At 41.8% G+C, this 23,999-nt stretch overlaps 1 protein-coding gene across 2 annotated transcripts in view; it reads left to right on the top strand.

The window, feature by feature from the left end:
* HLF (HLF transcription factor, PAR bZIP family member) overlaps nt 1-23,595 on the top strand; it is a 41,985-nt gene extending 18,390 nt beyond the window's left edge. The window contains exons 3-4 of one of the 2 annotated variants that reach the window (XM_066585922.1): nt 17,454-17,674; nt 20,703-23,595. In XM_066585922.1, coding sequence (XP_066442019.1) covers nt 17,454-17,674; nt 20,703-20,918 — 437 coding nt within the window. In that variant the 3' untranslated portion in view covers nt 20,919-23,595. Of the gene's footprint in view, nt 1-17,453; nt 17,675-20,699 lie in introns of both variants that reach the window. The other variant, XM_066585920.1, reaches the window with a different exon arrangement.
* Nucleotides 23,596-23,999: the final 404 nt, after the last annotated feature.

The raw sequence follows: 23,999 nt of genomic DNA, 5'->3' as shown, positions 1-23,999 counted from the left end.
AGTACCCTGTTGGACCACCTCTAGCTTGGATACAAGATGTGATACGGGTGGGCATGGAGGCTCTAGTACCCTGCTGTACCACCTCTAGCTTGGATACAAGATGTGATACGGGTGGGCATGGAGGCTCTAGTATCCTATTGTACCGCCTCTAGCTTAGATGCAAGATGTGATACGGGCGGGCATGGAGGCTCTAGTACCCTGTTGGACCACCTCTAGCTTGGATACAAGATGTGATACGGGCGGGCATGAAGGCTCTAGTACCCTGTTGTACCGCCTCTAGCTTAGATGCAAGATGTGATACGGGCAGGCATGGAGGCAGACAGTTTCCGTATGATATCCTGCAGCATAGTGGTTCCCATTTGCTGTAACTGAGCCTCTAGATCATGTATACCTGTAGGCTGTCAAGGTTGACATCCCAGATGGTCCCATACATGTTCTATTGGCCATAAATCTGGTGACTGGGCAGTCACGGAAGTGTGACAATGTTGTGGAGACATTCCTGTGACACCTTTGCAGTCAAGCATTATCGTGCTGGAAAATGCCTCTTGGAATCCGCCATGAGAGGAACACATGTGGCTGCAGGACGTCCTGAACATATCGCTGAGCTGTCATTGTCCCTTGTACCACTACTAGGAGTGACTGACTGTCGTATGCGATGGCCCCCCAGACCAACACATACAGCTGGGGCAGTGTGCCGCTCCACAGCAAAGGCCAGATTGAGGCGCTCACCGTGAGGTCTCCAGACATGAACAGAGCCATTGTCAGTGACAAGACTAAACCTGGATTGGTTGCTGAAGACAACCTGGTTCCACTCCGTAGCAGTCCAGTTTCGTAATTCACAACACAGCTGTAAATGGAGGCAAAAATGTGTGTCAAAGGCAGTACATGTAATGGTTGCTGAGAGATCAAGCGTCCTTCAACCAATTGCCTGCATGCCGAGTTTTGAAGCAAAGCGACAAGTCCTTCTAGATGCTTGACTTTTTTTGGCAATGAGTATATTTCAATAGGCACAATGTAATACTTTTCCCCCCTTGGACACTAAACACTTGCTGCCATGTTGATTGTCTATTTAGACTTTATGGACATGGACAATTGTGATTACATTCCAAGATTCTCAGATGCAGCTCGTTTGGGAAAGCACACAAATACGCTGTCTGATGTACAAGAGAATTCTTCCGAGAATCAGTCCGAGTGAAGAATCGCTGGTGGGAATGAACCCATTCAAATGATCAGGCTCTATTTCCATGCGATTTTTGGACTGATTTTTGAAATAGTTTGAAAATCCAGTAGAAAACCCGTCTTGTGTGTATAGACCCTTATGCTGCGGAATTCAACCCTTGATATACAAGAGGTAAATCCCCAGCAGATCTGCTACAAAATCTGTGGCCAAATGCCCCCATTTTGGTGCAGACGTGGCCACTGCCGTCTTCCAGTATAATTTCTGCAGGCTTTCCCTTACAGCGATTACGACAAGTGTGAAGGAAGCTGTGAAATCTACGATACAAGCCATGAGAAGGGGATTTATAAAATCCTTTCACATGTACAGATATTTTCCGTGATGAATCAGCAGCACTTTTGTAAAATACTGCGGATTCTGATTCCCCATTGTTTCTATTGATGCTACGGAATCACGCTGTTGAATTCAACCCTTGGAATACAAGGATTGAATTACGCAGCTGTTCCACAACTGAAAACACGGCCAAATCCGCATCATTTAGGTGCAGCTGGAATCTTTGTGCAATTGCTACAGATATTCAGTTGCGGAATGATCTAAGAAATCCACAAGAAGAAACGGTACCAGAGAGCTTCTCACCCAGCCAATTAGTAACCTGAAGAACCCGTCTTCAGGTGGCGTCTCTTCCTTTTAGAGGAGACTCTGGCTCTGCTAAAACCTCAAGTCATATTTCAAGGCTCTTTAATGGGTTGGACCTTGACTTATGAGTTAGCGTTATATAAAAGGCACGAGATAGACAATTGTCTTCCTTCTAGAAAAGAACTAAATTGCAAACCTTTCCTCGTTGAGTATTGCCTATAAGATTCCTCACGCTAACTTCCAGTCTCCACAAGGGGAAACAGCACCCCTGAAAGAATAGTGGGTAAAGGTAATGTCCCCTGGTGCAAGCACCAAATCATGCCTGACTGCTAGAGTGACGTCACAGACTGTTTTTGTGGGGTGGTTTGCCATTACCTTCCCCAGTCATCTTTCACTCCCCAGCCAGCTGGGTACTCATTTGACCAACTTCGGAAGGATGAAAGGCTGAGTCAACCTTGAGCCGCCAACCTGAACCAAGCAGGGATTGAACCCACAACCTTCAGGTTGTGAGCGAGAGCTCAGGACTGCATTCCTGCTGCCAGGACAGTAAAGTGATACATTTACACAGTCAGCTTTTTATGTAGCTTATATCTGCATAGAAACTGTAGAATGGTGTTCAAAACCTACAGATCTAGTGATGCACAACGCTCCCTCTCAAAGTACATGTATGTACTCTGTAAAAACTGCTTGCTCTTTTTGCAAGTAATGCATACACTGCACACAGAGGCATAGCTATATGGGGTCCAGAGGTAGCAGCTGCTACCGGGCCCTGGAACCTTACCGGGGCCCACAGACCTCTCTATCATATAAGAAGTAGTATAAATGGCACATGGATGGTTGGGGGGCCTTGTTACAGATTTTACATTGGGGCTGCCTACATTTAGCCTCTTTTACGATTCTAGCAATGTCCCCGCCTGCTAGTGTTGTATTGATGGGCTTCTTAAGCCCATCAAGCCTTATGATGCCAAGCCCATCAAGACTTTCATCAAGTCTTATGATGCCAAGGACAGTTGTGGGAGGGCCCCCATGCTGAAGTTTTGCATCCTGGCCCACAAGCCTTTAGATTCACCTCTGGCTGCACAGACCATTGTTTTACAGAGTCTGGTACAATTATTTATATGCCGAATAAGGATTTAAACAGTTAAACGATTAGTTACGCTTTAACTCTTTCCAATCCAATTTGTATCCTGGTTTTCCTAGGGGGCTTACTCTTTTTCTGCCATTATACAACGGCGCTATCTGCTGGCTAAAGCCAGTACTGCATGAGGTGACACGTTGGATAGACTCCGACAGCAGAGAGGCTGGCAATATACAGTAAGAGAACCCCGACGGACGTCTTCCAACATCGGAGCTGTACAGCTTAAATAATAATGTCTTCAGAGGTCAGACAGTGGATTGGAAAGAGTTAAACTCTTTTTTAATTAAAAAGTTATTGTTTTCTCTTTAGTCTTTGTGTCTAGAGAAATAGCAAATTACAGAGCGTAGGTAAATAGATCATGGCGAAAAGTATTCATACAAATGCTGGAAAATGTGACAAAGTCCAGCCTGCTGAGTGGATTTATTTCACCACATACTGTAGGTTCTAGAACAGATATGGAGTTGAAGTTAAAGTTCACCCGTCCAATCAATTTTCTTAATCCAATAAGATATTCCTATTCTGCCGCTTATTATGTGTGCGCTACATCGATAGGTTTGTGGCCACATGTGTATATTAGACACACCACTATATGTACTCGATTGTATAGTAAGTAACAGGGTAACACAGACTTGTCTCTAGCCCTGAAGCAATGCAATATATTTGTTTAGCGCTTTAGGGCTTGCTGTATTTTATTCTTCCTTGGTCTTCCTTGTTTCCTTCCTTGACTCACACAGGCTGCACTTTCAACAATTTGCAGAAATAGTAACATATGGTAGTAACCTAGTAACATAGTACGTTAGACTAAAGGGAGACGGTGTCCATCTAGTTCAGCCTGTTTCCACCAACCCCTTGTTGATCCAGAGGAAGGCAAAAAAAAAAACTCAAGCCAATTAGACCCCTTGGGGGAACAAAATTCCTTCCCGACTCCATAATGGATCAGACTTTTGAGCCAATACACCTTATAGGCTGGAAAGTGGAATTGTTACATTGTCTAAGGTCATCTCAGTCAAGTATAACCCAACTTTAGTGATCATATTCCCGTTTATCTGTTCGCTACGTCTTGCTAAACTATCAAATATATATTAGAAAAAACTAAGGCACAGATAGCTGCAAGTCTGACTACAAGATCGGACTACACAGAGTTTGTTGTCTGTTACCATGGAAATGCAAAGATTTGCACAGGAGCTGTAGACTTTTGTAAACTTTTTTTCATCTTAGAAGTGCCAGGCTGGCCAAAACTTGGCCAGCAAAATCATCCGTTTGCCAGAGCAAGACTTGGGTCAATCATGTGAGCCCTGCATTCTTAAAGGGGTTGTGCATGTTGGCTTAACCCCTTTAAGTACTTGCTCAGGTTATACAGGTGAAGAATAAATTGTGCTATTATATTTTTAGTTTTTCAGACTTTTTTTTAATATCAACAACTGAACTTTTTATTTGCCTCTGCAATACGATCGTCTACTTATTTGCAGGCTATGCAATCCATAAAAGAATTCATTTCCCAACTGGAACTAATAGCAACCTTTATTTAAAGTGCTCTATCAAGTATATATATGGGGGAACCAACTTACAAGTGATCTGTCAACGCTTTTTTTTACGCTTCACCCAACGCTTTCTCAAGACCTGTAGAATATTGATTGTACTAGCACAACTCGGGGCACTGAGCAGCTTTCTCTAATTCACTTGAATGGGCCTGAGATTGCAGCACCATACCAATGCATATTGTACAGTATGGAGCTAGGTCTGGTGCACAGCAACTCCTGCAAACAGGAATCACTGCGTACCTGGGGGTGTCGGGGATTTACACCCCCCCCCCTCTCATATTAATTCAATGAGAATTTGTCATCAATATCATAGTCCTAAAAATCCCCTTTAACACAAAAAAAAAGCCATTTAAAAAGTCAAGTTAAAGTTTGCTATATCTATGTATATAAAAAACCAGATATTTCCATGGTCAGGGTACCTAAAAATGTAGGCAAACAAGCAGTTAAGAAAAGATTGTCAAGTTTATCAGCAACTAATTTTACAAAAGAAGCTGAACATTCGTCTGGGAAATGTTTCTACTTTCATTGTCTCCATGGAAACTGGAGAGTTTTGACTAGTGGCATAATAATCGGTTTTGCTGTGGACTATTATAAGGTTCTCTATGACAATAATGTGGAGCATCATCCTAAAAAATAAGAGCCTATCTATTAGTGGCACCAACAGTCTACTTTCATGATTCACCACCAGTTGAACTTACTTTCACAACTTTCACAAATAACCTGTAAGTACTGTGGAATAAGTTGCTGCTATACAAATGACAAGTCCCTTTCCTTTTCATTTCGCCTTCTAAAGAAATAATAAAAGTAATCAAAAAAGCCATATATAAACTACAGCTAAAAACAGAAATGGGAGTTTGAATACAATGTAGTAAAAATAATAAAAAAGGGTTTTTTTTGTGCAAAAGTGGAAAAACTAAAAAAAATAGGATATTGGAATTGTTGTAATTGTACCAATCTGCATAGCAATGAATGCCAGTCAACGATATAACAAATTGATTGGCCGAATGGGTGAATTGTTTTTCAGGAATTTTCTCAAAAAGACCACATCTGTTCATCCATTCTATTAGATGATGCAATAGATGAGGATTCCTCTACTAGGTACCTTCCTCTATGATCCATAGCAGAGGACCACCAAATAGCAACTCATGAACTTGAGTTGCCCATATATTATATGGACTTCCATATAAGCGCATGAAATTCAGTACAATATCTGCACGGGGATATGTGATTTATCTCATTGCCTTGATCTGTGGCAGCACAACTGATATCCACAAAGTCTTCAAATTTTGATAGTACACTGACAATATCTCATACCATTTTATAACTTCCTTTCATTGTACAATAGCAATTTCTTCCACAACCTCCAGGGGGCGCTCTCATGCAGTCACATGTGTCCCGCATATAATGCATGTACTAGTCCTGCACATAAAATACATGCATATTTCCTGCGTATGTTAAATCTCCATAGCCTATATTGGTGCATAGTACGCACATGGAAAAAAATCGCAGGGGTGAGTTGTTCAGTAGAAGCCAATGGGCTTTTAGCACCACGTATTAGGAGTGTAATAAGTGGGCGACATACGCCCATGTGAATAAGCCCTTATAATGGAGGGTGGAAAAGTCAACTTGTCAATCAGTTCCTTTATCCAAAATTGTTTGTGACCGTGTGGTCTGCATTATCGAACTGTGCTCCTTTACATGCCTCTGCTCTTTTCACTATGCTCCAAAAAAACTGTGTTTCATAACAGGCTGTTTTTGCACAGACTTAGCCCAAATTTTTCAGCTTAACGGATCAGACTTCCTAAACAGCTCCTGAGTGGCATTTTCTGGAATTTATTGAAGTAAATGGAGCATACTCTGACCTACATCTTTACACATATATTAACTCTACACTGCTACGTTTGCTACATGTCATCCTACCTCAGTTGTAAAGACAGAAGGTTTAAGCATGGCCGTGTGTTCATTGATTGGCCTATGAATTAGTTGCCTTCAAGTTTTTAATACATTTAGCATTTTTCTAACCAAAGTTAAAATCAACAAAAAATGGACCTGAGTTAGGGATGCTGAGGAAAATGGGAACAGGAAGGAAGTCAAGAAGTCTCATAAAGCAATGACAGATTATTCCAGGTCTACTCGAGAGGTACTAGGTCTTGGGTATTCAGTTGTTGTGGAGTACAGATGATACTCTCATAATGTTCCTCATTGAAGAGAGCAGAATTGAAGAAAAGGAGGACTCATAGAAGAAGAGAGGGTAGAAAGATGGTCATAAAGACCTCATTTAAATGTATTAGGGCAATGGGCTCAGGCTGGAGATTCATCCTGCCCAATAGAGGTGTATGGCTGTCCATGAGGCACCGGGCATCACCTCTGGAAGAGAGACACAGCTTCATGAGGATCACCATTGTTTCATGATCATTATATACAGGAGGTAGGTGGCACCAGCAGTGCCTCATGGCCTGGTTCCAGCCATATTGTTTCCTCATCTTGAAGTAGGCCCACAGTGGAGGTATTGCAGAGGCTTCTAGGAAATGTAGCAAATGATTTGGGACCAGACATTCTGCTGAGAAAATGAGAACCCTAATAACTGATAAGCAAGCAAAAGTACAATTAACTTGGGAAAGTGTTGCTAATGCTCACGGACAGATGCTATCAGGGCCATCAGTGTGAGTCTTTACCTATGAATTGGGCCTATTCAATAGTCTATAATCAAGCTCCGTCTCCCATACAACAAGTTGTTGACAAAGCTTACCCGATAACCGTGTTCTTTCACAGCGAGTCCAACAATTCCAAGTAGAGGAGGGAGAGAACAAAGGAAACGGCAAGCCCTCAACTTTCATTTTTGCAGGCAAGGCTCCACAATCATATCTCACACCTGTAGGCTAATTCTTTCAGCCAATCACCAGCTCTGCAGGAGATCTGCGCACTTCCCAGCTTCCAGTTGGTGATAGCCCGCTAGCAGCTCTCTGTGCCCTTCTACTCTTGATGTACAACCCACGGGCAATAGCAAATGCATGTTAACAGTAAAATATCAAGATTCTAGAAGAGAACATATTTCTCCCCATTTACACAAAAATGTAAGGTCTTGGTCCCACGTGAGTGGCAAGCTAATGGAAAAGATACAAGATGATTAAGGTATTGCTTATGAGATGTTCCTTCAAACACTAGATACCAATGTAGGAATCACGACTGGAGCATCTTAACTTGATTCACAGCATTGTAATACTTTGTAGTTAATAGAGATGAGCGAGCATACTCGTCCGAGCGTGATGCTCGTTCGAGTATTAGGGTGCTCGAGATGCTCGTTACTCGAGACGAGCACCACGCGGTACTCGTCTCGATTAAACGAGCACTGACCATTGAATTCAATGGAGCCGGGAATACAGCCGGCTCCATTGAAAGCAATGGCCTGCCGGCAAGCGCGGGATGAATTGTCGGGAAGGGCTTAAATATATAAGCCCTTCCCTGCAATTCATCCAGCAATGTGTAAAAAATACTTATATATACTCACCTTGTCCCGGCAGAACGATGTTAGCCCATTGAATTCAATGGAGCCGGCAATACAGCCGGCTCCATTAAAAGTAATGGGCTGCCGGCGATCGCGGGATGAATTGTCAGGAAGGGGTTAAATATATAAGCCCTTCCCTGCAATTCATCCAGAAATGTGTAAAAAAAAAAAAAAAATATATATATATATATATATATATACACTCACCTGGTCCCGGCAGACGGAGTTCAGCGCGGCCAGCGGCAGTCCTCCTGAACTGCTCTGAACAGCTGTGAGTAGTATTCAGCAGCCGTGGATTTAAAATCCCCGCCTGCTGAATGAGCTGCCTCTAATTGGTCACAGCCTGACCAATCAGAGGCAGATTCCACTCACACACCCATTCATGAATTTATGAATGGGTGTGTGACTGCTGCCTCTGATTGGCTCAGCGGGACCAATCAGATGAGAGGCAGCAGTCACTCACCCATTCATAAATTCATGAATGGGTGTGTGAGTGGAATCTGCCTCTGATTGGTCAGGCTGTGACCAATTAGAGGCAGCTCATTCAGCAGGCGGGGATTTTAAATCCCCGGCTGCTGAATACTACTCACAGCTGTTCAGAGCAGTTCAGGAGGACTGCCGCTGGCCGCGCTGAACTCCGTCTGCCGGGACCAGGTGAGTATATATATATATTTTTTATTTTTACACATTTCTGGATGAATTGCAGGGAAGGGCTTATATATTTAAGCCCTTCCCGACAATTCATCCCGCGATCGCCGGCAGCCCATTGCTTTCAATGGAGCCAGCTGTATTGCTGGCTCCATTGAATTCAATGGGCTAACATCGTTCTTCTCTGCCACAGCTGTTACAGCTGTGGCAGAGGAGAACGATCTTTATGCTGACAGTGGGGGGGGGGGGGTCTCACTCTTGCCACTATTGTGGCTTAATAGTGGGACCTGGGAACTTGAGATGCAGCCCAACATGTAGCCCCTCGCCTGCCCTATCAGTTTCTGTGTCGTTCCCATCACTTTCTTGAATTTCCCAGGTTTTCACAAATGAAAACCTTAGCGAGCATCGGCGATATACAAAAATGCTCGAGTCGCCCATTGACTTCAATGGGGTTCGTTACTCGAAACGAACTCTCGAGCATCACTGAAAGTTCGACTCGAGTAACGAGCACCCGAGCATTTTGGTGCTCGCTCATCTCTAGTAGTTAAGCTACGTTAAACGTCAAGCTCAAGTTTGCTATATCTTTTTTTAGGGACAATCCTACTAAGTATAGAAAATACACCGCAGTCGTTCATTACGGCCATTGTTGCGATTCCAGACCACGAATAAAGTGGAGCATTCTGGTGCTCCAGCTGCTATTTTCCATATGTCGAAGAGCACGGATTTACTGAGCCGAGGCCTGTCTCTTCCACCTGATAATAAGTTATCTTCTTATCACTGTATGTATGCTCTATCCACGTCTCTAGTTTCATAGGCTTGACACGTGCCCGGATCTTTGACAAAAGACAAAATGAGGGCATTTATTTGATAGATGCCTCGGCAAGCGATCTAGGTAGCGTAAGTGAGCCGTCCTTATCTGCTTTCTCAGAAACATCCTGGTATCTTATCATATTTCTGGAGGAACAGTCTGAGAACCATTTACTGGATATAAGCAGTAAAGTCTGTTTAGTAAAATGTGGATCCTTAAGTGTATTGGATATCATAGGAGGTTCGACCCTCGGATATAGTCACGTGCTTGTTCTATTAGTGTACCAGCGGTTCAGGCTTTGTTGCCACCGCGTCTATGTATTCTATCTTGATTCTAAATAATGGATACCAAGATAGAGCGGAGGGACAAGAACAGAAATACATCTAAAATGACATAGACACACAGGACAGGTGCTACAGAATCGGGCACCAGAGGTAGTTCAAAGTGTTCTCTTTCAAGAAGCTTATATTTAGATATTCTTTCATTCATTATCATATACAGTGATACCATGGGTTAAGAGTGCCTCAGCTTACAAGCTTTTTGACTTGAGAGCAGGCTCTCTCCTGAATTTTTGCTCTGATTTAAGAGCAAAAACTTGGGTTACAAGCCTTGCTCTTAATGGGGCCGCCCCTTCTGCTGCCGGTGGCCCCATTAAGAGCATTACCGGCAACCCCTGCAGTAATTTTCGATTCATTTCAATGGGGAAAATTGATTTGACTTACAAGTGTTTTGGGTTAAGAGCTCCGTCACGGAACAAATTAAACTCTTAACCCAAGGCACCACTGTATACTCTGTCCCTTTAATACCTTTAGAGATAATTCTTAAAAAGCAGTTCTAGATAAGGCCTAGATGAATCCCATGAGCCAGGTGCCCAATCCACCTAGGAACTTGCTTGGCATGTATATTTTTGGAGGCTCCTCTATTGATATCTGACAGCTCCTATTACCTGGCTCCTAGAGAGGTCTAATTTGCTCCAAAGTCTATAGTAATTAATTGCTCCATCTGAGACTAAGAAGTTTAACATCTCTGTGGCTTCTGCTCCAGTTGATCAGTAGGCTATAAACTCTCTGTGTCTCATTTACACACTGTATTGACTATGGTTTACTGGCAGGAACTCAGGGCAACTTCGGGGAATTTGAAATTTCTTCAATTTCTCTTTACCATATTTTGGATTGTTCAACCCAGTGTGAACACTTGCATTAATAGTAGTATATACGGTAAATGTTTTTTCACATAATTTACTACTAATTTATATAAGGTGCCTCCAAAGCAGAAGTTCTGTTAACTCTAATAGGACTTCCTAAAAATACTTGTTGAATGATGGTGTTTATTACTATAAAATTACAGTTATTGGTCCCATTATACAGTTTGATGCAGTTTTGGTGACAAGGATCATAAAGGACAATGAGATTTTTTCATGTTTTTTTTTATTTAGTCCTTTAAAAAAACTATGAAAATCTAACACTGCACCAAAAAGGGCATGCTTGATTCAACTTGTACTGATTAAAGGTATTGTCCGTGACTTCAACAATCGATAACCGTTACTGAAGATAGGTCATCAATAGTCAATCTACGGGGGGTTGCTACTTGGGATCCCTACCGATCTGCAGATCAAAAAAATTATTTGTGTGAAAAAATGTCATTTACTAGTTTAGGGGGCATTTGAAGAACTATTAAAAGGGTTGTCACATTAGAATATCCTAATGAAGCATCTGGACTTTATGGGGCATGGGGAGTGACCTGTCAGGACTTCCTCTATGCGCCATAGGGGAAGGCTTGTATGTGTCAGGTATCCTTGCTTAATTTTTGAAAAGGGGTTGTCATAATGAATTAAGCCCATTAGGTTTTGTGCATTCCTATGAATCCCACTCTTTGTTTTCATAGTCATTCTGACTACTATAGCATTGGCACCATGTCCCGAGTAATTGATGCCAACTGGTGCCCATTCACACTGGCGTATTTTTAGTCCATATTCAGTCGGGTCGCTTTTGACTCATTGAATGGAATCAGAGTATACAAACTACTGTGAGTAAAAAAAACAAATCGGAGCATGCCCTATTTTAGTTTGTATCCACTGATCTAAATCGCCATTGAAGGTGAAGGCAATAAAAACTAAATTTACATGTGTATTCACTGTATTTTTTCAAATGTTGCCAGGAGACAGTAGAAAAAAAAGTGACATTCATTGGGCCTTTTGCGTTTTTTTGGTTTTTTTTGTGTGTATGAAAAACACAGTAAGTGCAGATGCAACACGGACATACAAAACATACAAATTCACCAAAAAAGCACATATACATACAGTGAAGACGGGACATAATTTGGACACATGGCCCTCTGATCTCTCACTGCTGGGTGGCATTTCTCTGGATGTACCCTCTTGATAAGCTTCGTCTAATCTGCCACCTGTCTGCCTATTCCTATCGGCTGTGCTGCTCCTGTTCCTGCATGTAAAGATTTAACATTAGAGAGGATTACAAATTAAATTTAGGATTGCGAACTACTTTTAGCCGCTGCACCCTGAATGACTGGACCCGGCAAAAAAAAGACTCTGACAATACACTTACATTGCACAGAAATTCTTAACTAAACCGCAATACCTGAATTGATGGACACGTTCTAAGATATTTCACAAGAACATACACATCAATCCTCGGTTACATAGAGGTCCTGAGTTGTCTTCTTCTGTCATGTGGATTAGATTCTATTAGGAAAAGCAGGGTAAAACAAATCATCTATGTAGCTTTAGTAGAAGGTTCCTTGTAAAGTTCTTAGGCTAGGGATAGGTAACTGTGCCTTCCTTTTGTTCTTTGGATTGACTACGATTCTAGAGTTGAGATCCCCCCGACCCTCATGATCATAATCATATGGCATTTCCACGATTATATCCCCCCTTAAGGAAAACTGGGTGATGACCCTTTGGGGTCTGTAATGGTGGTCATGTCAGTTGTCTATTAACTTTCACAAAAGTAGTTATAAGAAAAGGCTGAAAAGTAAATGACTCAGTGAGGTAGAATTTCAAGAAATCGTAAATGAAGCCTTTGGAATTCCCCGGATTTCGGCATTGATTACTAATAAAATGTGGCCTGATTCTTATCTAAAAAACTTGATATAACTAATCAAATGATGCACAAACAATTGTACCGGTCATGTATTTTTATTGAGTTATCAACCCCAGTGCAGGGAGGAAAGTAAGTGAACCCTCAAATGTGATAACCTATAAATCCTCCTTTAGTAACACCTCCACCAAATGTTTCTTCTTGTTAAAAATACGATTTGCAGAATGTTGAAGGGGTTGTCCAAGTTACAACTTTTATGTGGAAACGGCTTTCCCATGGCAAAACATAGCAAACAGCTCTTACTCACCTGTCATTGGCTGCAGCAGCCTATCTATGGGACGTTACAGGCTGACTGTGGCCTGTAAAGAATACGTCACAGGGAAGATCCAGACCTGCCGGAGGGAGACTTGCAAGGAACATAGAGAGGTAAGTATGAGCTCTTTATTATGTCTTTGCCATGGGGAAGCTGTTTTCACAGAAAAGGTTTAACTTGGACAATGCCTTTAATTAGGAGTTTTAGACTATTGTTCCCTGGAACTCTGTCAGTTCATCAATATTTCTGGGGTGTCTTGCATGCACAGTTCTCCTTAGATCATGCCACAGCATCTCAATAGGGCTTAAAGGGTTATCCAACCTTGTAAAATTGATATCCTATCCTCAGGATTGGCCATCAATATCTGATTAGCAGGGGTTCGATACTCAGAATGCCAGTTGATTGAAAGGGCCATGATGCTTGTATAAACACCACTGTTTCTTCAGTGTTTATTTCCGAGAAGAATCATGCTTGTACCTCAGAATACCGTATTATGGATAGCGGCTGTTCTAGGTACTACAAGCTTATCTAATTGAAGCGAATGAGAGAAGCCTGCAGTACTCAGAATGGCCATTATCAATAATATGGCGTTCTGAGTACAAACCGTTTCGTGCTCAGATGTAAATAGGTCTGAGGATGGGATATCAATTTTGCAAGGTTGGAAAACCTCTTTAAAGGCTTGGCCATTTTAAATCGGACAATATTTTATTAGTAATCAATGTAGAAGTCCAGGTATTTCCAAAAAGTTCACTTGAAACTTTTTTGTATATTCATGAATGAGTTTTTATTTGAGGGAGAAATGCCCTTTAAATCCAACGACGAGGATTCTCCCTGTAATTGTATATTGAGAGCTCCAGCTGTTCCTGTAGTCCTTTGTAAGGAAACATGACGTACCTAAGGAAGAGCCATGACGACCAATGCCGTTAGGGAGATAAATGTATATATGGCTTTTGTATGGAATCCATGTTTTTGGATCCATCTTTGGTGATGCGTCTTTTTGATTTCCACATTTAGCCACACCGTTCCAGCCAATAAAACCAGACTAATGCCCCTTTTTAGAAGAGACGATTCTCATTTGTGACGTCACCGCTAACTCATTCGCTCTTTTGTGAACTGTTTAGACAGGCAGATCATCGTTGAGAATCGTTCACTTCTCGTTCAGTCTTCCACATTCCTATGAGATGGTAGAATCAGAAGAGCGCCTCAAGAGGAAAAAATAGTGAAGAATATTGGCACCATGGATGGAACGCCAACGCTTACTTAACCCCAGTCTTGACAATACGTTCAATATCCTAGTTTTCTAATACAGCCAATGTAGGGAAGGCAGCATCCTCCATACTTTTGCATTACGTTGGTTGTGTCGAGATACATTTCCTGTCTTCTAAATTGCCATTATTGTGGCGTAGAAGGGGTTAAACTAGGATTAAATAAAATGTATCCAATCTCTGAAGAGATCATGTGGTTTCATCAAAGCTATTTCTGTCACTGGCAAATTTCAGAGTCACGCCAATCAAGCACTTGGACGACTCCTTAATCAGGCTGCTTTCTCTACCCTTTCGGTTTGATTGCTGCCTCCAGAATAAAGGGTTTTTAATCAGGATTTTCAGCTGTTTAATGACAGTTCTGCTCATTGATGTGGCTGAGCGGTAAGCTGACTGACTGCTGTCCTCTACTGGCAGACACTGGTATTGCTTGCTCTAACGCTCCTCTGTGGTGTGATGTTCACAAGATGATTACTCAATAGTAAGATTGTATATATGACATCTTCATATTTAGGGTTAGATTAAAACAGAGCAGATGTGGTCCCATTCATCGGTATGTGGCATGCACTTGCTGCCCAAGCAACCCCATTCAAATCAATACAACTGATTATCAGTAATGGAATTTTGGTCATGTGTGAATATACAGTTACCCTTAAAGCTTGGAAGAACATTTATTAAAGGGGTATCCAGCTGCAGGGGTCCTAGAACGGTAAAAGGAGCAGTACTCGCCTCTTCCTAAGTCATCCAGCAATGGAGCTCCAGTGACCCCACTGGTCCTTACATTAGAAATGGCTAGCATGAGACCACTGCAAAATCAGTGACCATAGTGGTCACAAGCTGGGCAATCAGCATCACAGCTCAGTGATCGAAGCAATGATTCCAGGAGTACGGCACATGACAGGACAGTTGTAGGTTGGGAAGGGTATGGTTTCCCTTAGGGAGAGCACCTAGTGAGGGAACCTACAAGGCCAAGCATGGTTACTCTAGGAAATTTATGCAAATAGGTAGATGGATCAATGTCTCTACATTGCCTCCTATTGGAAGGCAGCATTCCTGCAAGACAACGTCAGAACTTTTAACAAGCCTCAATCTTCTTTTAGAAGGAAAAGATAAACCATGCACAAAGAGATGATTTCAGGACTTTTGCCTTTCATCAGTGTGTAGAAAGTTTTTGGCTTGGCTAGGTGAAAGGTCAATGATATAGGTCAGGGAGGGTATAGTTTCACCTTAGGGAGAGCACCTAGAGGGTGTGACGAGACTTATCAAGCCATGCATGCTCTTCTGGGGAATTTATGCAAATGAGAAGATAGAACAATCTCTCTACAGCACCACCTATTGGAAGGCAACCTCCCTGCAAGTCAATGTCAGACCTGTCATTCACAGTAAGAAGGAAGTCGTCCATAGATGCAATGATGATTTTAGGGTCTGCATGGGAGATCTGATCAGCAATTTATTGCTAACCATTTTTCCACTGCATGTGTTTACACTGCCCAATTATTATGCAAACCGCTCAACCTAATGAACGGTTTGCTTGATAATCGTCCCATGTAAAAGGGGCTTTATTTGTGGTTCAACCCATCATTACCTAGCAGCAAGTGAGAGGATGCAAAATCAGCACCAAATGGAGCTGTTGCACTTTTGGAGCCCTGTCTTCTTAGGGGCGCAGGCCTGGCACAAGAACATCCGGTACTCCGGTGAGCCAGTTTGACCCCGGATAAAACACAGAGAAATGTAATTTCCCCTGGTTTATGTAATAGGTGTAAAACGTAATTAGAACATTATTCGCAGCCATAACATATAAGTATTAAGGGGATGAGAAAATAAAGCGGAATAGATACAAAAATATCAGCTGTGACTATTTTCCGACTGGAGAATATCCCATAGCAACAAGGTAGAAAATAGAACAGCCGCCTGGTTAAATGTACTGTAAAGACGAGCGGAGCACTTTGAGACTCTGCGTATTATTCATATTGCCTAGGCTGTTCAGCTGGTGACGGACTCGAAAGAGACCATTATCATCCGACTTCTATTTGTCACAGTGCTTGCTGCTTTTCTTGGAAATCACAAGGGAATGTATTTTACGTCTACCACTTACAAGTGATGACATTCATGTTGTTTCTTCTGCCTATGTGCAGTATATTTTATAAGACATACATTTAAAGGGGACCGGTCACAAAATAAAATCTGAGGGTGTGGCAACATAACTTTGCAGCCGAGGCCCCTCTCACTTTTTTTCACGCTCACCCCCCTTTGCTGGGAGGAGTTCTTTGGACAGGCTCCCAGCACTGTCATTGTGTCAAAAGGGAGGTTCCCACCACTCACTGTCAATGAGTGATACTGAACTTGATGACAGTCGGATACCACCTACTGAGAGTGATCATGGGGATCACTCACTTGACATATTGACACCGGAAGCCAGACTTGAGAAGGTCAAAGAGAGGTGAATCCGAAAAGAAAAAATGGGTAAAACCAGAGAGTTTGCGGCTGCCGAGCTATGCAGCCAGCCCGACTGATTTTATCTCATGACAGGTCCTCTTTAACCCTTTCAATCCACTGTCTGACCTCTGAAGACATTATGATTTAAGGCTGTACAGCTACAATGTTGGAAGACATCCGTTGGGGTTCTCTTACTGTGCGTTGCCAGTCTCTGCTGTCAGAGCCTATCCAATGTGTCACATCATGCAGTACTGGCTTTAGCCAGCATATAGCGCTGTTGTATAATGGCAGAAAAAGAGTAAGCCCCCTAGGAAAACTAGGATACAAATTGGATTGGAAAGGGTTCATCTAAAAATTACCCTTTAATATGAGGTTAAGTTTGGCTTAATGTGTCACCGAATATATTGTTCAACAGAATAGCTCAATGTTTTCCATAAAATATAATTAAAGATGGCAGATTGGTCTGTAGGAGACATGTGTGAAGCCTTACAGCAGTATGAGGAGTCCTTACTGTTTCCTACTACACCTTTATAATGTCTCTAAATAGCATCGATGTACAGAGCTACAGTATTCTGCCATAGACACAATGCCAAAATATGGCATCTGATGCATCATGGCACCATTTTCTATTGTCAAATTCAATATAGATCTAGAAGGAAAAAAAAACTTCCTATGCTTGTGTATGAATTCAGAAGCCCCATAGACTTCTATGGTGGCCATATTACTACTCAGGACTATAAAATGACTGTATGCTTTAAGCCATAGTATATAAGGAGCAAAAAAGAACTAAAATTCCAAAGTACAGCAAGTCATACTACATATATAATATGTGGAAACCTGTTATTTGCTTTAATAATGGTACATATACAACATTTTTATTGTCTTTGAAAAAGAACTCAATCTAATTTATTTAATTTGGTTAATAACTTTCAGGTCAGATTTTGCCTGGAAACCGCAACACCCCAAGTCCAATAGATCCAGAAACAATCCAAGTGGCCGTACGATATGAGCCAGATCCAGCAGATCTTGCCCTGTCCAGCATCCCAGGTGAAGAGATGTTTGACCCTCGGAAACGCAAGTTTTCAGACGAAGAGCTAAAGCCTCAGCCAATGATTAAGAAAGCCCGGAAGGTCTTCATTCCAGAGGATTTGAAGGTAAATTGGAAACGGTGTACAAGATATTGTTAGACTTTGGCTGCATTCAAAAAACCATATGAACCCTTTCCAACCCACTGTCTGATGTCTAAAGACATTCTGATTGAAGCCTGTACAGCTCCGATGTCTGAAGACGTCCGGCAGGGTATTCTTACTGTATATTACTGGCCTCTCTGTTGTCAGGGGCCTCTCCAGCATATCCCATACTGCAGTACTGGCTCTAGCCAGCAGATGGAGCTATTGTATAATGGCAGAAAGAGAAAGCCCCCTAGGAAACCCTAAATCCAAAATTGGATTGCAAAGGGTTAAATCTGTTTGAAGGCTAATATTTAGTATGAGAAACAGGACTGGATCCCATCAGGACTAAGCAGGAAACTTCATCAACACAAAACTTTGGGAAAGTTTTTGCTTTGTTTCTAATAGGATCCAATTAAGTCTTGGCACTAAATAGTCAACGTCTGTATGGAATCATATTGTGGAGATCTGAATGCAACCTGAGACGAGCTGTAAAGTTTTTTTTATTGATTTTGTTTTAACCTAAAAAGTAAAAAACAAAAGTTTGTGTTTAGTTTTTAGCTAAAAAAAAATTCCTGCAAAAACTGTGAACAGCCCGAGATCTACCATTCTGTCCCATTTTACAACATTCTGCTCTGCTGTACTGTGTCTCCAATCATGAACCTGTGGATGCATGTATTTGCATGTATTGCCAAATGAGTTCTCTGATGGGCATTTGATGAAGGAATAAATATCTATCAGCTGGCACATGTGTTGTAGCAGAATATTGTAATCCCCGGAGTTTATGCTCACTGGTGCCTTTGAATTATTCTCTTCATTATTCCCGGGAGTTATTAATAATCATACAGACTGTAACTATCGCTATGGAGACACAAAGGAGCGTTATCTATGAGTATGCCTCGTGTAGAGCAGAGTGCTAAGGCAACAGAAACGCAGTCCTAAGCTCTCGCTCACGACCTGAAGGTTGCAAGTTCAATCCCCGTGTGGTTCAGGTAGCCAGCTCAAGGTTGACTCAGCCTTCCATCCTTCTAAGGTTGGTAAAATGAGTACCCAGTTTGGTGGAGGGTACTCTTTTTTTCATCATGCCCAGTTTTTCGGGTGGTAATAAAGTTGGCCATCCTGATATAAATATTTTTCTAGTAGCAGTCAATCCAATGGAAGGCTGATAGAGATGAGCGAGCGTACTCACTAAGGCAAATTAATCGAGCGAGTATTGCCATTTTCGAGTACCTGCCCGCTCGTCTCAAAAGATTTGGGGGCTGACGGGGGTGAGCGGTGAGATGCAGGAGTGAGCATGGGGGACCGGGGCAAAGAGAGAGAGACAGAGATCTTCCCCCCCTGTTCCTCCTCGCTCTCCCCCGACGCCGCCCCCTGCGCCCCACCGGCCCCAAAATCTTTTGAAACGAGCGGGCATGTGCTCGAAAATGGCAATACTCGCTCGAGATCCACAGGAAATGGCGCAGCAGCATGTGGTGCTTGCAGATGTACCATTACAGATCAATTTTAAAAAATGGATGGGCACCTTCTGCATCTGGAGTCTTGTTTGCTCCCCTCTGGTCTATCCAGGCTTCCTGCAATGACATCTCAATCCACATTTTCTTGATGAGATCTTCTTCTTATGCTTCGGGAGATCTGCAGATGGATAACTGCAGAAGCTATGAAGAAGAGGGCCAACTTTAGCAGCACCCCCATAGCATAAAGCTTGCAGTGGGATACATTGTGATTACACTGTTGTTTGGTATAAGGTTACTAAATCCTAGTAGGACGTCTTTGATGTAGACACCTCTACATACAGAAGAGTCTCCTTAATGACATACTGTATCTCAGGATGGTTCATACATGAAGTACGTGCTCAGATATGTGTCTCCATAAAGTCTTCCACTTCTTGTTTGCACGTGAAGCCAATTCCTTTGGAACAACATTGATTCATGTGCTGCAATAAGGAAAAGAGAAGCTAATTAAAATGATTTTATCTTATACCACCAGTGAGCCAGAGAAGCATCCCTGCCAATGTAACAAAGAGCCTCCGTTTTGCTTTAATCACATCAGTTGCTCTGGTCACTTGTTGGAATACTTAATCCTGGCTCTCCGTATAGCGGGCTGATTGGCGGTTTGATTCTAGGGAGAGGGTAAGGAGATTAAGCCGGTCAATCGCCTCTGGAGGGCACGTGATCTCGTCTTGCCAACCTTGGCTGGCGCAGGCCAGGATTAAAAGATTTGCTGTTGCAATTTGTTAAAATAGGGATGGACATGGCTCATGTGAACGCATAATGAATTGATTTATAGCAATTACATATAGTGAACAGTGACAGGCACATTAACATGATATATGATTATATATGATTTATAGAATATGTATATATATATATATAATATGATTCATGTATATTATATGTGTATATCTCATATGATAATGGAAGTTATTACAGAGAATAACTCAAGGTCAACATTGCTTTGCTGATCATAACAGTCCATCTACAACATTAATATAGTAATATACTAACTAGAAGATTGAGTTCAGGTTGGTCTTGTACTTGGGGTACAATATGGGGAATAGCTATTCACAGTAGAGAATGGCTGAAGTATGAATGAATTCTAAAGGCTTTAATTGCTAGACAATGGCAAGTCCTGAACTATGGAAGCATGTAATGAAGCGTCCGTTCCTACTACAGTAGGGGGTTACCATGTCATACCTTAGATGGTCTCCAATGCAAAAGTAATATCTAGGCCTTCTCTTCCCAACCTGCCTCTTAACTTTACCTAATTGTGCCATTCTATAAAATCTACATAGCCAAATATGTTCATTGTATAGTGATATAGACCTGGCTATTATTGTGTCACCTTTTATAACACACCTTTCTATGTAGCTGATAAACTAGAATGTTGGGACCCAGATGTAATCACTACAACTGCAGCACTATTATAGCTTCCCCTATTCCATGTTTTCTGTCATTTTTTCCCCCTGTATCCCAAAATCTAACATGTTGAATTTTGTCTTTGAACAAATGAGCAGGATGAAAAATACTGGGCAAGGCGTAAAAAGAACAATATGGCTGCCAAGAGATCAAGAGACGCACGAAGGCTAAAAGAGAACCAGATTGCCATCCGAGCCTCGTTCCTCGAGAAGGAGAATTCTGCCTTACGGCTGGAGGTCGCTGATCTCCGGAAAGAGCTGGGCAAATGCAAAAACATTTTGTCGAAGTATGAAGCCCGTCACGGGCCAGCGTAAGGGCTTGACTGGCCATGGAGACACATGGACACCTTCATTCCTGCCGAGTAGCACTAAACACTTACCAACCTACTTCTGTCATCAGCACTTTACTGGAAGAAGATAAAGACTTGCAATGTCTCTTTTTTACCATTATTTCTCTTTTTCCATTTCTATTTGTTTATTGGTCTTAGCACTTTCCTTACTACAAAGCGCTTTATAAAAGGGTATGGCTTGCCTTGACTATGTCAAAATCTGCTGTAGCAAATGTTTTTCCAGTACCGTCAACATCTGCTCTGATTTCAAACTGTGGTGACACCCAAAAATCTTGGAGCAAGAAGAACTTCCTCTTAACATCAAGAGTTGCATAGACTACTACACAAGACATTCCCCATCCTAGATTTTGTTCACTGAATTACATTTCCTTGCCATAATTCCCTGGATGTCTTTAAGTTGGCAACAAATCTGTATATATGTGTGATTTTACAAAAAAAAAAAAGTACTGTCAAAAATGATATTTTTTTCCTTTCCTGCCTGTATTACCATTGTTTAGCAAGAATATTCACTATGGCATTTCCATTATTTGATTTTTATAGCCTATTTGCCCTTTTTTGGTCAAACAAAGTGAAATCCATGGGACTCATAGGAGCCTATGTCTACTGTTACATTTTCTATATGCCTAAAGCAATAATCTTAAACACGCAAATCTCCATTTACATAAAGTATACAGACTCCAATTATGTAGTTGTATTAATTTGCACATTCTTGGACAGCTTTAAGATAATGTGTCCTAATACCACTCAGTATGTGGTTTACCATCTTCAGGATTTGTTAACATCTCAAGGTACTAATTCAAATGGGAAGTCTGAAATAAAGAACATTGAGGACACAAACTCAAAAACCGATGACATTGATGTAGTTTACATACAAAGATGATCAAGGGCAAACAACAGGGAGCGTATAAGAAAATAGTACTGATCTCCTTATTCATGGTCGTCTCTAGAAGCCCCAACGGAAAATACAAACCCAAGCCAATGTCTCATCCCAATCTTAGAGTGGGTAAATACCTCAAATGAAGTTGCTGCCGTCATGGTACAAATTCTCAGTTTCTCAAGTCCACACCAACATTTTATTAAAAAGGTGTTCTCCTTTTTACAATCTTTTTTAGTTAGGAGGATCCCCCAAAATACGTTGATGACAGATTATTCTATTGGGACAACCAGTAATCAATGAGGAATTCAGCAATGAGGGCTTAATTACCCTTCAGCACCAGCATAGTACATATTAAGTATTACATTGTACCAACTTAAATCAATAAGTAACACAGAACCTGGACCTGATGGCTCTTCATAGGCATTGTCTGCTCAGCTCAATTCATGAAGATCCGAAACAAATGATCACCACCTCTGTTAACTCAGAATGCCATGACACAGAATGTAAAAATGGGTTTTCCAAACACAACAAGTTGAAACTTAAAGAGGTTTTGCAGAGCTAAGATTTTGGTGGCCTACCCTCAGGAAAGTTCACTAATATCATATCAGTGATGTCTGGCTCTCAGAACCCCTTTTGATCAACTAGGGGTGAGTGCTATAGCCTCTGTTTGGCCTGTAACATCATGTTCGTTAGTCACAAAATGGCTAAAACACGTATGGTGCTGTGTCTGGTATCCACCAAAGAAGCTGCACCAACCACTGTCCTGAGCGCCTTAGCTCCTTCAAACAGCTGATCATCAGGGTACTGGGAGTTGAACCCTCACCAATCTGATATTGATGAACTAGTCTGAGGATTAATCATCAATATTTAGTCCCAGAATACCTCCTAAAGTTCAATAATAGGGACAATGTTTGTAAACTGAAAGGAGCTTATCAACCGGAATAAAGTCTACAGCATCGAGTAGGGGGTATAGTGACGACTCTGGCCAGAGGGTAAATTTCCTATAGTTATATGTTAACAGTAAAAAACTTCGAAAGCCAGAATATTGAGGAATCGTTAATAATATCGTTGGGTGGTCAATGTCAAATTCGATGTATTTAACACCATTTATCTGCCCTAGCCAAGTAATTTTGTGTATTCTGCAGTCCACGATTTGAAGATACACTAAGCACGCCCTACTATTAGAGACATTAACCCATACAGAAGTCCATTAATTAAATGGGAGAAATAGGTTACAACTGTAAGTAACATTCATTCCACTTTCTGCCTTCGACAAAGCCTTTTTCATATTGCATTTCACAATAATTGTTTGTACAGTTTTCACTTTTGTAACAAACTCTGTGATTTTAGTGTTTTCAGATTCTTTGTATTTTTTGTGACGTCATTTTAAAACTGCTAGCTGTGAAACGCGTATAATCTGCACAAGTTTATTTTTTAATGTAAATGGAAAGAAAAGCAAACTTGTGCCCCGGTGTGTTGTGAACTTATGTTTTATGATGGAGATTAGTGTTTAAACTATGTCATGGTAATACTACTGTAGTCATATTAATAATAGTCCTTGGTAATCCTAGATTTCAAAGCTGGCCACTCTACAGTTGGGTATGAAAGCTCAATTATGATTAAATGAGGGCTAATTCAGACTGCTAGAAAATGACATCATTCTTAGCCCTTTCTTCATGGGAGATGGTAACTAGAAATGAACGAGCACGCTCGGCAAGGTCAGTTACTTGAGCGAGACTCGCTCATCTCGGGTAACTGCCTTCTTCTCCGAGCGTGCTCGGGGGGGGGGGGGGGGGGGCAGTGGGTGAGAGCGGAGGGGAGCGGGGGGAGGGAGAGTGAGAGATCTCTCTCTCCCCTGCTACCCGCCGCCCCCCCCCCCCCAAGCACGCTCGGAGGAGAAGGCAGTTACTTGGGATGAGCGAGGCTCGCTCGAGTAACTGACCTTACCGAACATGCTTGCTCATCTCTAATGGTAACCTGACAGGGCTCCACCTCTCCATGCAGACCCAACAACCGTGACAAACTGTCCTAAGGCACATATCATCCTTCTATCCTATAAGGGACATGTATGAGTTGCAAATAAGTGCCAAACCCTCTTGTCCCAGGATAGAGTGGGCTATGATGCCATGCACCTTTACCAATAGAATGGCCCCACTATATGGCCCCTTT

Source organism: Eleutherodactylus coqui, chromosome 13 (assembly GCF_035609145.1).
Source record: "Eleutherodactylus coqui strain aEleCoq1 chromosome 13, aEleCoq1.hap1, whole genome shotgun sequence".
In the NCBI taxonomy this organism is placed as follows: Eukaryota; Metazoa; Chordata; class Amphibia; order Anura; family Eleutherodactylidae; genus Eleutherodactylus; species Eleutherodactylus coqui.
Note: the sequence above shows the minus strand (reverse complement) of the source record. Positions and strands in the feature narration are given on the sequence as shown.